The sequence below is a fragment of the Carassius gibelio genome, chromosome A9 (assembly GCF_023724105.1).
Source record: "Carassius gibelio isolate Cgi1373 ecotype wild population from Czech Republic chromosome A9, carGib1.2-hapl.c, whole genome shotgun sequence".
NCBI lineage: Eukaryota > Metazoa > Chordata > Actinopteri > Cypriniformes > Cyprinidae > Carassius > Carassius gibelio.
Genome location: NC_068379.1, coordinates 8,923,426 through 8,937,339, shown reverse-complemented (window position 1 = coordinate 8,937,339; position 13,914 = coordinate 8,923,426). Strand labels below are relative to the sequence as shown.

General features: G+C 37.4%; 1 protein-coding gene across 2 annotated transcripts in view; it reads left to right on the top strand.

Moving 5' to 3' along the window:
• The window catches only part of kalrna (kalirin RhoGEF kinase a), a 205,455-nt gene that overhangs the window by 172,621 nt on the left and 18,920 nt on the right, over nucleotides 1–13,914 (top strand). For both annotated transcript variants that reach the window (XM_052606894.1, XM_052606893.1), the window contains exons 35-36: nucleotides 10,958–11,223; nucleotides 13,006–13,149. In XM_052606894.1, coding sequence (XP_052462854.1) covers nucleotides 10,958–11,223; nucleotides 13,006–13,149 — 410 coding nt within the window. The remainder of the gene's footprint in view (nucleotides 1–10,957; nucleotides 11,224–13,005; nucleotides 13,150–13,914) is intronic.

Below are 13,914 nucleotides of genomic sequence, written 5' to 3'. Positions count from 1 at the left end.
AGACCGAGCTAAAAACACAACCTCTGTTGTGTCTATGTCATCACATTCAGTCATTATTCTGCAGTTTTTTGGAGTCTGTGGCTTTGGCGTGGGCAGAATCGTAGTTTAGGTCGTGCCTGAGCAAAAGTGAGCAGGCACTTTAAATAAGTCGGATATTCAGGTTCTTTGATCTTATTGAAAAATAAACTGTAGAACACGGTTCAAGACACCCATAGACACATTCTAAACCCGAGTAACCGTACGAATGAAAATTAAATCTTGTTTTATTTGTTCTGAAACGGAAGTCATTTAAAATTGTACCTCCTATTTAATTTTAATTTCAACAGTGTACAGTAAAAGTACAATGCTCTCTGTATCTTATGCTGGCAACACTGGAAACTGTGTCTATTCAAGGCACTGAATTTCCTCGTCAGATTTCCTCAGATATATTAGAGAGATATAATTAAAGTGAGAAATTATTTGATTTATAGGTGCAGTAAGTCATTGGCATCAGTTGAAGATATTATAAAAAAAGTTATCTTTGTGAGGATGACTGGCTAAAGCTAGAATTATGCATTGCTGCTGTTTTAATAACATATAAGTGCAAATTATAGGCTAATTTAATGAGTGAACACACATATGAATACACAGGTGTGACATGTCTGGACAGCCTGGATTACACCGAATTAAAAAGCTGTCAATCAAACTCAAACTGAATTGCTTATGAAGTTGTTACCTGCTATGTTGTGGTTTTGAGTCTTACTCAAATGACACATTCATTTTGGCATTACTAGTGTTGACATAGTAATGCATATTTCTGGGTCTGAGGTCGTCAACCGCTTTGAGTGAAACAAACAGGTTGTCATCTGGTAATTATGGTAATTACGACATGGCATGAATGCATTAATGCAGTGTACTTATTACTTATTACCAGACTAATTTATTCTTCACTCTTTGTGCACTTGTAATCTGTTTTACTAAACATCTTGTCACGGCCAAAAGGAGTGCCCATCAAATGTGTCTTAGAGAAGGATCCCACCTTAAAAAGTATGTCCTGGGACATGCAAATAGTTCTCAACTCAAACCGTTGACTAGACGGAGCCAGTGTTTGTTTAATGTAAATGGCCCTCCATACGTGTGCAGCTTCTGAGGGCTGATGTCCTTCTCGTCCTGTGTCCTGCACCATAACTGTACTGACCGGACCGATCCAGCTGCTTGCGTTGGCATCCAGACTTATGTAATTTAATAGTAGTTTACAGACTCTAAATGTAGACATCGTCACTGTATATACTAGTTGACATGTAGAAATGTGCCCAGTGTGCACAGGCTGAATTCTTTGCATGATTTGTGGTATTACATAAGACAAAGCAGTGTGAGGAAATGCAAGAATCAAGCAGAACGTGTCCCAAACAAGAAGCCTGTAGTAGACCTCACCTCATGGAGTTTAACATGAAGAGAAGATTAGTTTGTCAGGCACTGTCACTTGCAGTATCCAAGTGTGCATCACTGGGATTTTTATCACTTATGTACTATTATAGTTTTTGTAAAAATTCTCAATTAGATATTTTGGTCACATTGGTATTTATTTCAAGGTCCAATTCTTGTTATTAACTACTCCTAATTAGCAGTTTATTAATAGTTAGTAAGGTAGGTTTTGTGTATGATTAGGAATGTAGAATATGGTCATGCAGAATAAATGCTTTATATGTACTAATAAACAGCCAGTATGTTAATAATAGGCATGCTAATAAGCAACTAGTTATTAGTGATAAACGGTCCCTATACTTAAATTACAGGTTTTAGTAATTTGTTTAAATTTGTATTATATTATTTAATGTGTATTGTTTATTTATCTATTTGTTTTATTTGTTTACTACAGTACTTCAAGGTTAACTAAATGAAAAAGGTTGCCTCATCAACTAGCTAATTTGATTAAGATGATTAGATATTAAACATCAGTAAAGTGTTGTTGTTGTTGTTGTTGTTGACTAATGTCTGACTTCTTGTATAGTTACTTTGATGTACACTTATGGATACTGTTATACAAGATGTGGGTCACTGAATTATTATAAATTCCCCCCTTGCTATAATTGATGATACTCTATGTATTGTGTTTAGTGTTGATTAACTGACTTAACTGTTAATTGGTACAGTAGTGTTGTACATGACTCCTGCAGTTTTTGAAGAGCAAATTAGTTAAAATCCTCTTTTCATCGAAAGAGCCTTAGTGGCTCTTTGAAGACGGCTTCAGGAGAGAGATCATGTGGGAACATAGCAATTATTGCCCTGTTGTTCTTCCTCCTGAGCGCTGGGAACATTAAGAGTAAGTAATACTGTAATGTACAGTCAGTAGAAATGTGTCGTGAGGCAAGAGGTGTTGTCCGGTTAAGGCTTGTGAAACTCCTCACCTATAAATGAATGTGGTCCGTCTGGACTGTCTGTGTGTTTCACAACCGAATCTAGTGTGAAGTATCTGGAAAAATGACACACACTTTAAACATGCCTGGGTTTCAGTCAAGTGCAGAGACTCAACAGATGATGAGGACACATCTGCCTGCTTCAGTGGAGACTACACCGTTCTCTCCGACGCACCTCTGTGTGTCAGGAAGTCATGTGGAAGAAGGAGGAATTTATGAATGGATTGTAAATATTTCTCAAGTATGAAGGCCTTGAATCTAAAGTGAAACCTAAAAGCTGAAATGAATTGTCATTTCTTATAGCTATATATGCAAGTTAAGTTGAGTTAGGAGACAGTAATCAAACTGTTGTGTGTAATTTGTGGTACAAATGCTTCTAAATGATAGCTTGTTTATTCGATTTTGTTTCACTTTCTCAAATTAATAACCATGACATCATTTTTTTCAGTCTCTCTGTGGGAAGTATCAGGGGTAAGATGTGGGAGTATCAGTCACTCTTTCACAACAGCGCTGAGAACTCTGACTCGGAGACTTTTGGGGGCGTTTTCTCTCTTTGAGGATTTCAGGGGAGTTGCCATGCCACAGTACTCCTCAAATGAAGCCATGCATGGTATTTTTACTGCACAGATCTGCGGGATTGAGTTGCAATAGGCCAGTGAAGTACCTATGAGTAGAAAAACAGAACAGAACATGAAGGAAGTGATGTCACAATTGGTGAAAATAGAGAGTCAATTAGAGTGTTCTGTCTTCAGCACTGAGTTTTCTTTCTTTTTTTTCTTTTTTTTAAAATACCAGTCACTTCTGTAAAAGTCAAACTGATATTTTTAACGAAAACTGGGAATGGAAAACGGTCTGCAAAAGGACTATTTATGCTTCACAGCTTCAGTGACTTAAATTTACAGACCATGAAATTATTATTATTATTATTTTTTATTATTATTATGAAACAAAATTTTATATATATATATATATATATATATATATATATATATATATATATATATATATATATATATATATATATATATATATATATATATGTGTATATATATATATAAAACCTAAACATGCATTTTAGTAATATTAAGATCATTTATTTGCAGCATTGTATACCTATTTGAGTCATTCTTGTCTATCAATGAAACTGCATTTTTTACCAAATCATGTTCCTCATATTTTAGTTTTGGTGCCTTAATGTGAGCAAAATTTCATATATTTTTCTAAATTAAGTTGTAGAAGAAAAAAGAGCATTTATGTTCACACTGTTCACATCACTTTCATCTATGAGGTTTCAGACGTACTTGTAACTTAAACCATGCAATGTTGGAGTTCCTAATAAAGTTACTAGCCAAATGAAGAGTAACGGACTTTCGACACAATCTAATTTACTAGCCATGGTCAGTTTTATTCAGAATTGTGGCATATTTATTTATACATGTTCAGTTCTATAACAATCCTTGCAGGAGCTTTCCATGAGCAGGACTCTGATATCTGTTAGTTGGTTTTGCTTTGTAGTAAAAGTAGTCATATGATCCAGATGCTGCTTTCTGTGGAAATGTGATGTGACCACTTAAAAGAACAAAGAACTCTGTCTGTCTCTCGGTTACTGATGCAGCAGCAGGAGAAGTGTGTGTGTGTGTAAAGGGCAGTGCTTAATGACTGTTCTCATTAAAGCCTCTCTTTGCTCCACACATAATCACACACTCACAAGACTCCGCGTATGTCGTCAGTTGGTCTGTGTATTACGCAGGTTCGCTCTTCAAAAAGCTCAACAGCACTTGACGGGATGCACTCCAACAAGCAGCAGATGAACACACACTCTCGTGATGGCTGGTTCTCATGAATGGCTCGCACGTGTTCAGTCTAGCCTGGTGGTTCTGTTTTAGGACTCTGACAGATCGATGCTCCGTTGGGGCATCTGTTGTTGTAGAGATTCACTTATATTTCAGTCACAAGTTTTACGGTCAACTCTCAAAAGGTCAGTTCCTCTAATGAGTCAGCCATTAAAGAGCGTACTAAATGCACAGATGTCATCCACACATGGGCGTTTGGAACAAGTTCTTCTTGTGGTTATGAGTATGGAATGATATTCCGGACATTATTCAAAAGGAATTGCAAATTGTAAAATGTGACATAATCCAAAGACAAATGCAATATATGAGACTTGTTGATCTTATCATGAATCAGCAAGAGAGAAAAAAAATACATGGAAAGTTTTCAGTGATGCTTCAGTGAGATATAATGCCAATTTGTTTGAAATGTTAACATGTTAAATAGTGCATGATTAGAATTAGGAATCCACGACATTGGAAATTTGGCTTATTACCATAGTAATTTTATATATATGATGAGCAATATTATATATCTGCACAGTTTTGTCTCCTATTTGTTATCTATGGATACCGGGAATTTTAAAACCTGCTGATATAAGCAATTATATTATGCGTAATATACCATATTATGCATCTCTAGAATTAAATGTTGCATTACAGTTGATTAAAGGGGTCATATGATGCGATTTCATATTTCATAAAGTTTCCCTTTCTCTTTGAAGTGTTACAATCTGTTCATAAATAGTTAAGTTCCCTAAAGTTGCAAAGACTAAAGTCTCAAATCCAAAGGTATATTCTTGATAATAGTTAAGACTGGTCCTCGCCCTAATAAAATGCCTCATTTAAACACGCCCCCATGTCTACATCACTGTGTGGTAAGTTTTGCATAACGCTGCCCAAATGTTCTTGCAAATAAAGAAGGCATAACTTTGATTCTCGCTGTAGTATTGTTGCTGCCACCATGCTGTGTTTCATTGTGAAAGTGAAAGTGAAAGCGAGGACACGACTAGAAATCAGTGGTTAAGTTGTATTTACAACACTGTTCCAGAACAGTTCAACCCAAATATTTAGATGTGTGCAATGCATATTATGGAGGACTGCTTCCTGATCCTGGGAGTAGTCTACAATGGCGGTCGTTTTGACTCAGTCAAGTCATCGTTTACATATGTAAAGGATTTGCCACTGATGATTAAAAGGCAAGTTTTGAGCAGTGTAGAATAGTGCTCGTTGTTTCTTTTTTCTTTGATCACAAATGCAGACATGGTTTATGTTTACGCAGCATGATGCAATGCGTAAAAAGAAAGTATAAGTTATTGTAATCAGTAATGTCCCCACTGGATGCAACAAATGCCTAATTTTTAATGGGTTTTATTGGCATTGTCTCATTGTGCCAGGAGACAGCATCACAGTATGGCCAGGGTTGTTACATTTCCACCACACGCTTTAGGTATTCGGCCAATCACAAAGCACTGGATAGCTGGACAATCAGAAAATACCTTGCTTTTCAGACCGATGAGCTTAGTAAAAATCAAAGTGTTTCAGAAAGGTGGGGCATAGAGGAGAAACAATAATGTACAGTATGTGGAAAATGTTTTTTTTTTTTTTTTTTTTTACCTTAAACCACATAAATTCATTTTATTAAACCAAACACACAAAATAATGTTATTTTTAGCAACATCATATGACCAATTTAATATATAACTAATTGTAATTAGATTAAAAGGGGGCCAAACACCGAACCCTGAGGCACCCCTGTGTGAAGTGAAGTAAGGGATAATGTACATCCAGCCAGTTGTTCTCAGAATAAACCCAGACAGGATGATCAAGGGACCAAGGCTCAAGATGATACAGTGGAGGATTTCGTTTTCTGGGGTCGAAAGGTTTGAGATTGAGGATTGATCATCTGAAAATGGGTCTTTATGGGATTATTTTCCCGCCAAATGTTTTGCAGTCACAGAGCGAAAAATAACAAGCAAAGATCAAATATTTAAAAACACGTGTAAAATAATAACACACAAAACCGAAAAACAAATGCAGTTTTTTTTAAATAACAAAAAGCGCAGTCATGGATCGAAAAATAATAAGAATGCAAAATGTAAACAAATTTAAAATTCTATTGCACAAAACTGAAACATGAATTCAACATTTTCCAAATCTCAAGCAAAATCAGGTTTCCTGCTCATCTGTAATTTTTTTGTGTGCTTGTGGTTTTTTCCCCTTTGCTTTTGTTTCCACGTTCTGCGCTTGCGTTTCTAAAAGTTGCAGTTTGAGTTTCATGTAAATCAGGGGAGGCTTCAGCGTCACCATTGGCCGCAAGTTCTAAATTGACAGCTGTGCCTCTAGCCAATCAGTCCAAGGGGGAGTTGATGTCACTCCAATGCGACTCGTGGTTGCTGTGGCAGGTGTGTGTGTGTGTGTGTGAAGTAGAGGGTGATGGTGTCACGGGAGTGAATTTTCAAATCTCTCCCGTCCCCCTCCCGCAAAAAAATTATCCCGTCCCAATCCCACGAAAAAAAAAAATGGGAGAAATTCCCGTCCTATTTCCCGGAATGACTCACGATCTCTCCCTCTCCCATGTTGTTTTATATTTTATTTATTTCTTTCAGACGGAATCTTTCAGTTACAGTGAAAAAATACAGCACAGATCACAGCATGCCCACTTTAGTTAAATAATTTTTTTGTTAGTTTTTTTTTTTTATTATTATTATTGAACTGAAAGCAATCTTAATGCACATTGTGCATTTCACACACGTTTTCTATTTTTATTTTTCATTTGAGCATAGACATTGCACTCTGAGAGTGGCACTCTCTTTAGATTTATTTTTCATAGATGGAATTTCTCGCTCAAGTTCACATTTTAAGAGCAAGTGAGAGCACTGCTGCCTCCATCTGTCCTGCTGTTCAGTGTCCACACACACTTCAATAGCGCACATTTCTGTAGGTCAACATTAGATTGAGCGGCCATATGAAGTTATTACTACATATGTCTTTTGGATGAAAAGCTGTATTTGAGGTCTATGAATGATAGGTGGGCTTCTGGATGTACTGCCCGCTGTAGGCTACTGTACCACATAGACCAGCCATTACCAATCTGTCTTTTACCTACCACACCAGAGCAAACAGGAGGAGAGCATAAAGACACAGGGCGAGTACAATTGAGTCCAAAATTAAAGTATAAACCTACAGTTTATACTTTATTTTTTTAAAAGGTAGGCTATATTTGTGTAGAAAGTTGGGGATCAAAGTGTTATTACGATTCCAGGTCCCACCAACATTTTTTTTCAGTCCCGTCCCAATCCCGTGATAGTGATTTTGTTTACAATCAATGTCAGTCTCTAGTGTGAAGATGGATAACCAGCGTCAGCAGGCAAATCCCGGACAATCTCAGGTAATTGGTCTTAAATATTTTGTTAGTGGGTGACAGAAACATTCCCTTTGTGTGATATTTAATGCGCATCTTGTCAGTAAAGCTGGTTGTGTAATCAAACGTAAATCTCAATCACCGTATGACATACAGTATTGTTCAAAATAATAGCAGTACAATGTGACTAACCAGAATAATCAAGGTTTTTCGTATATTTTTTTATTGCTACGTGGCAAACAAGTTACCAGTAGGTTCAGTAGATTCTCAGAAAACAAATGAGACCCAGCATTCATGATATGCACGCTCTTAAGGCTGTGCAATTGGGCAATTAGTTGAATTAGTTGAAAGGGGTGTGTTCAAAAAAATAGCAGTGTGGCATTCAATCACTGAGGTCATCAATTTTGTGAAGAAACAGGTGTGAATCAGGTGGCCCCTATTTAAGGATGAAGCCAACACTTGTTGAACATGCATTTGAAAGCTGAGGAAAATGGGTCGTTCAAGACATTGTTCAGAAGAACAGCGTACTTTGATTAAAAAGTTGATTAGAAAGGGGAAAACCTACAAAGAGGTGCAAAAAATGATAGGCTGTTCAGCTAAAATGATCTCCAATGCCTTAAAATGGAGAGCAAAACCAGAGAGACGTGGAAGAAAACAGAAGACAACCATCAAAATGGATAGAAGAATAACCAGAATGGCAAAGGCTCAGCCAATGATCACCTCCAGGATGATCAAAGACAGTCTGGAGTTACCTGTAAGTACTGTGACAGTTAGAAGACGTCTGTGTGAAGCTAATCTATTTTCAAGAATCCCCCGCAAAGTCCCTCTGTTAAAAAAAAGGCATGTGCAGAAGAGGTTACAATTTGCCAAAGAACACATCAACTGGCCTAAAGAGAAATGGAGGAACATTTTGTGGACTGATGAGAGTAAAATTGTTATTTTTGGGTCCAAGGGCCACAGGCAGTTTGTGAGACGACCCCCAAACTCTGAATTCAAGCCACAGTACACAGTGAAGACAGTGAAGCATGGAGGTGCAAGCATCATGATATGGGCATGTTTCTCCTACTATGGTGTTGGGCCTATTTATCGCATACCAGGGATCATGGATCAGTTTGCATATGTTAAAATACTTGAAGAGGTCATGTTGCCCTATGCTGAAGAGGACATGCCCTTGAAATGGTTGTTTCAACAAGACAATGACCCAAAACACACTAGTAAACGGGCAAAGTCTTGGTTCTAAACCAACAAAATTAATGTTATGGAGTGGCCAGCCCAATCTCCAGACCTTAATCCAATTGAGAACTTGTGGGGTGATATCAAAAATGCTGTTTCTGAAGCAAAACCAAGAAATGTGAATGAATTGTGGAATGTTGTTAAAGAATCATGGAGTGGAATAACAGCTGAGAGGTGCCACAAGTTGGTTGACTCCATGCCACACAGATGTCAAGCAGTTTTAAAAAACTGTGGTCATACAACTAAATATTAGTTTAGTGATTCACAGGATTGCTAAATCCCAGAAAAAAAAAATGTTTGTACAAAATAGTTTTGAGTTTGTACAGTCAAAGGTAGACACTGCTATTTTTTTGAACACACCCCTTCCAACTAATTGCCCAATTGCACAGCCTTAAGAGCGTGCATATCATGAATGCTGGGTCTCATTTGTTTTCTGAGAATCTACTGAACCTACTGGTAACTTGTTTGCCACGTAGCAATAAAAAATATACTAAAAACCTTGATTATTCTGGTTAGTCACATTGTACTGCTATTATTTTGAACAATACTGTATGAGAATGATCACTGTATGACATCAAAGTCCCGCATGAGCAATCCGAATGCATTGGATCCGTATGCTCTCTTATTGCTCTCTCGCGGTACTTTGATGTCCTACAGTGATCATTCTGTGCAGCTGCTTCAAGTCAAACACTAATGCTGCTCCTTGTGAAAGCGTGCAGGTGATGGAGATTTACCGCTGATTACACAACCAGCTTTACTGACAAGATAAATTAAATATCGCGTGTGATTTATTGTGCAGCCCAACTGCCTAAAATATAAAGTATTGGTAAATAAACCAAACTAACAAGACACGTGTTAACAGGCTAGATATCGGCCTACTCTGACTACATAGTAACTACATACTAACAAAATATTTATGACTTATTACCTGAGATCATCTGGGATTTGTCTGCTGACGCTGGTTATCCATCTTCACACACCTGCCACAGCAGCCACGAGTCGCATTGGAGTGACGTCAACACCCTCTTGGACTGATTGGCTAGAGGCGCAGCTGTCAATCTAGAACTTGCGGCCAATGGTGATGCTGAAGCCTGCCCTGATTTACATGAAACTCAAACTGCAACTTTTAGAAACGCAAGCGCAGAACGTGGAAACAAGAGCAAAGGGGGAAAGACCACAAGCACACAAAAAAATAACATATGAGCAGGAAACCTGATTTTGTTTGCGATTTGGAAAATGTTGAATTCATGTTTCAGATTTGTATAATCCATGACTGCGCTGTTTGTTATTTTAAATATTGTAATTGCGTTATTATTTTACACGTGTTTTTAAATATTTTATTTATGTGCATTATTATTCGATCTGTGACTGCAATACATTTGGCGGGAAAATAATCCCATAGGTCTTGTCTACTACTGAGCTTCCGGACTGATCTCTATTGAATGTCCTCTTGATGCCTGACTAAAGCAAACTTGAGCAAAACTTTATGTGACAGGAAAGAATAGAGCTGATTGAAAACATCGTGTTCAGGTGATTTTGACTGGGAATGTGAGGAAACCAATATATCACTAGTTTAGGGTTAATTAAATTCATTCAAACTTTATAACTCAAGTAATATTTACTACAAAATTTATTTAAAAATTTAAGTGCTTTAATAGACTTCCATTGTAAGTTCATTATTGTAAATATATTTTCTGTTTGTTTTCTTTGTAACAATCTGAGGGGTGAGTCTGTGAAATATGGTCATCAACAACATGTCACAGATGTTGTCCATAGTCTGTATGCTCCCAGAAAAGCATAAACACTGTGGCTATTTGGTGCTTTCAAAAAATAGTTCTGTTTGTTTAACTATCCCAACCATTGTGTCAACCAGAGGTGTGAGTTTGGTGTGGGACTGCCTGTTTTTCTGGAGTATTTGAGTATCCTATTTTCCCCAACTAGTATTTTCACAATAACATTTGGTAATATCAATGATGCAGAAATTTAATATTATACATTTAATATATAAATCTAATCATAACTTAATTTGAATTTTAACTAGAATTTTTCGTAAAAGAAAATATTTTATGATTGATCATCACCTTCATCATGAACTTCACTCTCATTCATCGTTCTCTATGTTCTTTGTCCAACAGAAAACTATACGATTAGCAGCCCAGAAGGAAAGACAGAGTCCGTGTCCACATTGCAGCCGCAGGCATCCCTGAACTCCCTGCAGAGCAGCTCCCCTGGACCCAAGCGCTCTGGGAATACACTGAAGAAATGGTTGACCAGCCCGGTCCGGCGCCTCAGTCACGGAAGCAACATCAAGAAGATCCCTAGCAAACAGAAGCAGAAACGTGATGGACGTAAGAGCATTGATCTGGGACCGCCTGAGCAACAGGATGACACTCTGGAGGAGGTATTGTATTTCTTTCCACTTACTGGAATGTTAATAGTTTTCATACTACATTGAGAGAAAACTTGCATTATTACTACGCTATATGACCACCAAACCACAATGGTGGTTGCTCTCTCTGCAATACAATATTTTTACTGTGTTTTTGTTCTGCAGTTCTCACACAGACAGACCAGAATTTTTGGCCATTTCATTGTTTTGCATATGTGTTTTTCATGACAATTCAGTAACAAAACATTTTTATGTTCAAAAAGGTACATCTCAACTGTTCATCTCAACTGTTTTTCTCAGATTTTCACACCATTTCATTAGTCATTTTAGCAGAACACATACAGTTAATCAATAACATGGGGTTTTGAATTTTGTCGCCTTTGGCTTGCTTAGTTGGGGACACTGGCTGCACAGACTGAGTGTTTTCTATTGTCCTCTTGCATTATCAGCACACATTTTTCCTGTTTAACACTATAAGACTGCTTCGACACAATCTGTGTTGTATAACGAGCTAATAATAATAATAATTTTTCAAACATAAATCCAGTCCAGTCTTTCGGTAGCAGGACAGACTGAACTAAATTGCCATCATTTGTTTATTTAAAGAATATTTTCACTTTGACATAAGGATTCCCAAAAATAATGTTTGTTGTGGATATTTTACTTTGGTGTAGCAACATGTGGTGATGGTGGACAGCAGTTTTACGTCAGAGTGTTTTATAACCACGCCACTATTTGTTTTATTTTTACGCAATTATGGACGTAGAGAGAAAAGGAGGCCTCTTGTTCTGTCGGCTGTATTAATGGTGTATTAAAGGGCTGCTATGGCCCCGGCAGCAGCCGTTCAGATCTGAGGGTGAAGATTAGCCTGACTTTTTAAAGCTGTGCACCATATAATGTGCTGGTACAAAAGAGCCTCTGTATTTCAGAAGCAGGGTATGTGAACCCCTCCACAATGGCCCTTATTAACCACGTCCGCTGTCTTTCAGAGCAAATTCTTCACCAATAAATTCTGAGCATTCAAACTGCTGCTCTAGAAGCCAAATAATAAAGCAGTGAACCACTTAAGGCTGTGTGATACCGTTTTATCAAAGGTTAAGGTGTTTGTTAGACATAAGTGTGATAATATCACTCTAATGTGTTGCTTTGAGTCATTATGGTTTAGTAATAACATTAAAGACACCAATGTTCAATATACAAAGCAACATAATTATCAGTGAGAGCATTTACATGCACGTTCTTAAGCCGATTATGCTTAATAAGCCGAAAATGCAATTGTTCATGTAAACACGGTAACCCGTTGTCTTTTATCGCATTAAGGTCATAAACATAAGCATAAACCAGTCACAACTGGTTGTTTTTTGCCTCTTACCCCGATTTCACGCGGCATGTAAATGCAATAACCCTCTGTTCAGCTCTTCTGGACACTGGCCCTCCAGGACCGATTTAAAATGTACTTTAAACATTTGATTTGGCATTATTTCAAAGTGCAATTTTTAGAAGTGTACTAATATTTGTTAAAAACATTTTCATGGTTGCATATACTCTCTTTAAGCACACTTATAAAGTGGCCTTATTCTATTAATAATAAATAACCTGCAAGTCATTTTTTTTTAAATATACTTTTTAAGATTCGAAGTACACTGGAAGTGCATGTTCAATATAATAAAGTGCACTTCTTTTACACTAGAGGTTGATCTGTTCTGTAGTCACAGGGGTGTTTATGAGAACTGCTATGACACGGTTGTAACACGCATTGTGAATTTGCTGATCGACTTGCTCTTGTGTTTCCAGAGAGTGCGTAAAGTAGAAGGAAAACTCTCCAAATCTTCATCAGGGATGCACAGCGGAGGAGAGGAAGAGCCTGAGGACGAGTCCCACACTCCCCTGCCTCCACCAATGGAGATCATCAAAGACCCGTCTGCTCAGGAAGAGAAGGTACACACACACACACACAGCGTGACGAGAGTCATGTCACAGGGTGATTAATGTGAAGAGAGATTTATTAAATACTAAGTGTGTCACTCATCAAGTGTTCATAAGTATCTGCACCTGCCTCCCTCACACACACACACACACACACACACAGTGGCTTTACTAACTCTGTTTTTCCTCCCTGATGTCAACATCGCCAGTAACTGCTCTCGGGTGGAGGTTCCTTGTCTCACATTCAACTAACCACAAATCCACCCTGTTGTTGCAATGAAGCTTAAATTCTGTATTTTTGACACTTTTACTGTTGCACTCAGCTCTGGCTCTGTTATACGCTGTGCCTTGAGATTGCACTAGTAATGTGTTTACAACCCAGTGCCGTCTGATGGGGTTAATCTTGAAAAGAACATGACCTTATTTCACTTTAAAATCGAAAGTAAAATCTAAGAAATAGGAAATTAAAGACAATTAATGACAATTAAGCACATTTCCCAACAAAATTATAGTTAATCTGTTGTCATTTTCATGCTTTTTTTTTAAATCCCCATTCTCACAGTATTATTTTTTTTAGCCGTGCATTGAACTGATCAAAAGTGACAGTAAATAACTTTTTCAATTTCAAATCAATGCTGTTATTTATATTCTATTCTAACTTTCTGTTCATCAAAGAATCCTAAACAATGTGTCACCGTTTCCTCAAGAATATCAAGCAGCACAGCTGTTTTCAACATCGATAATGATCAGAAATGCTTCTTGAGCAGCGAAGCGTGG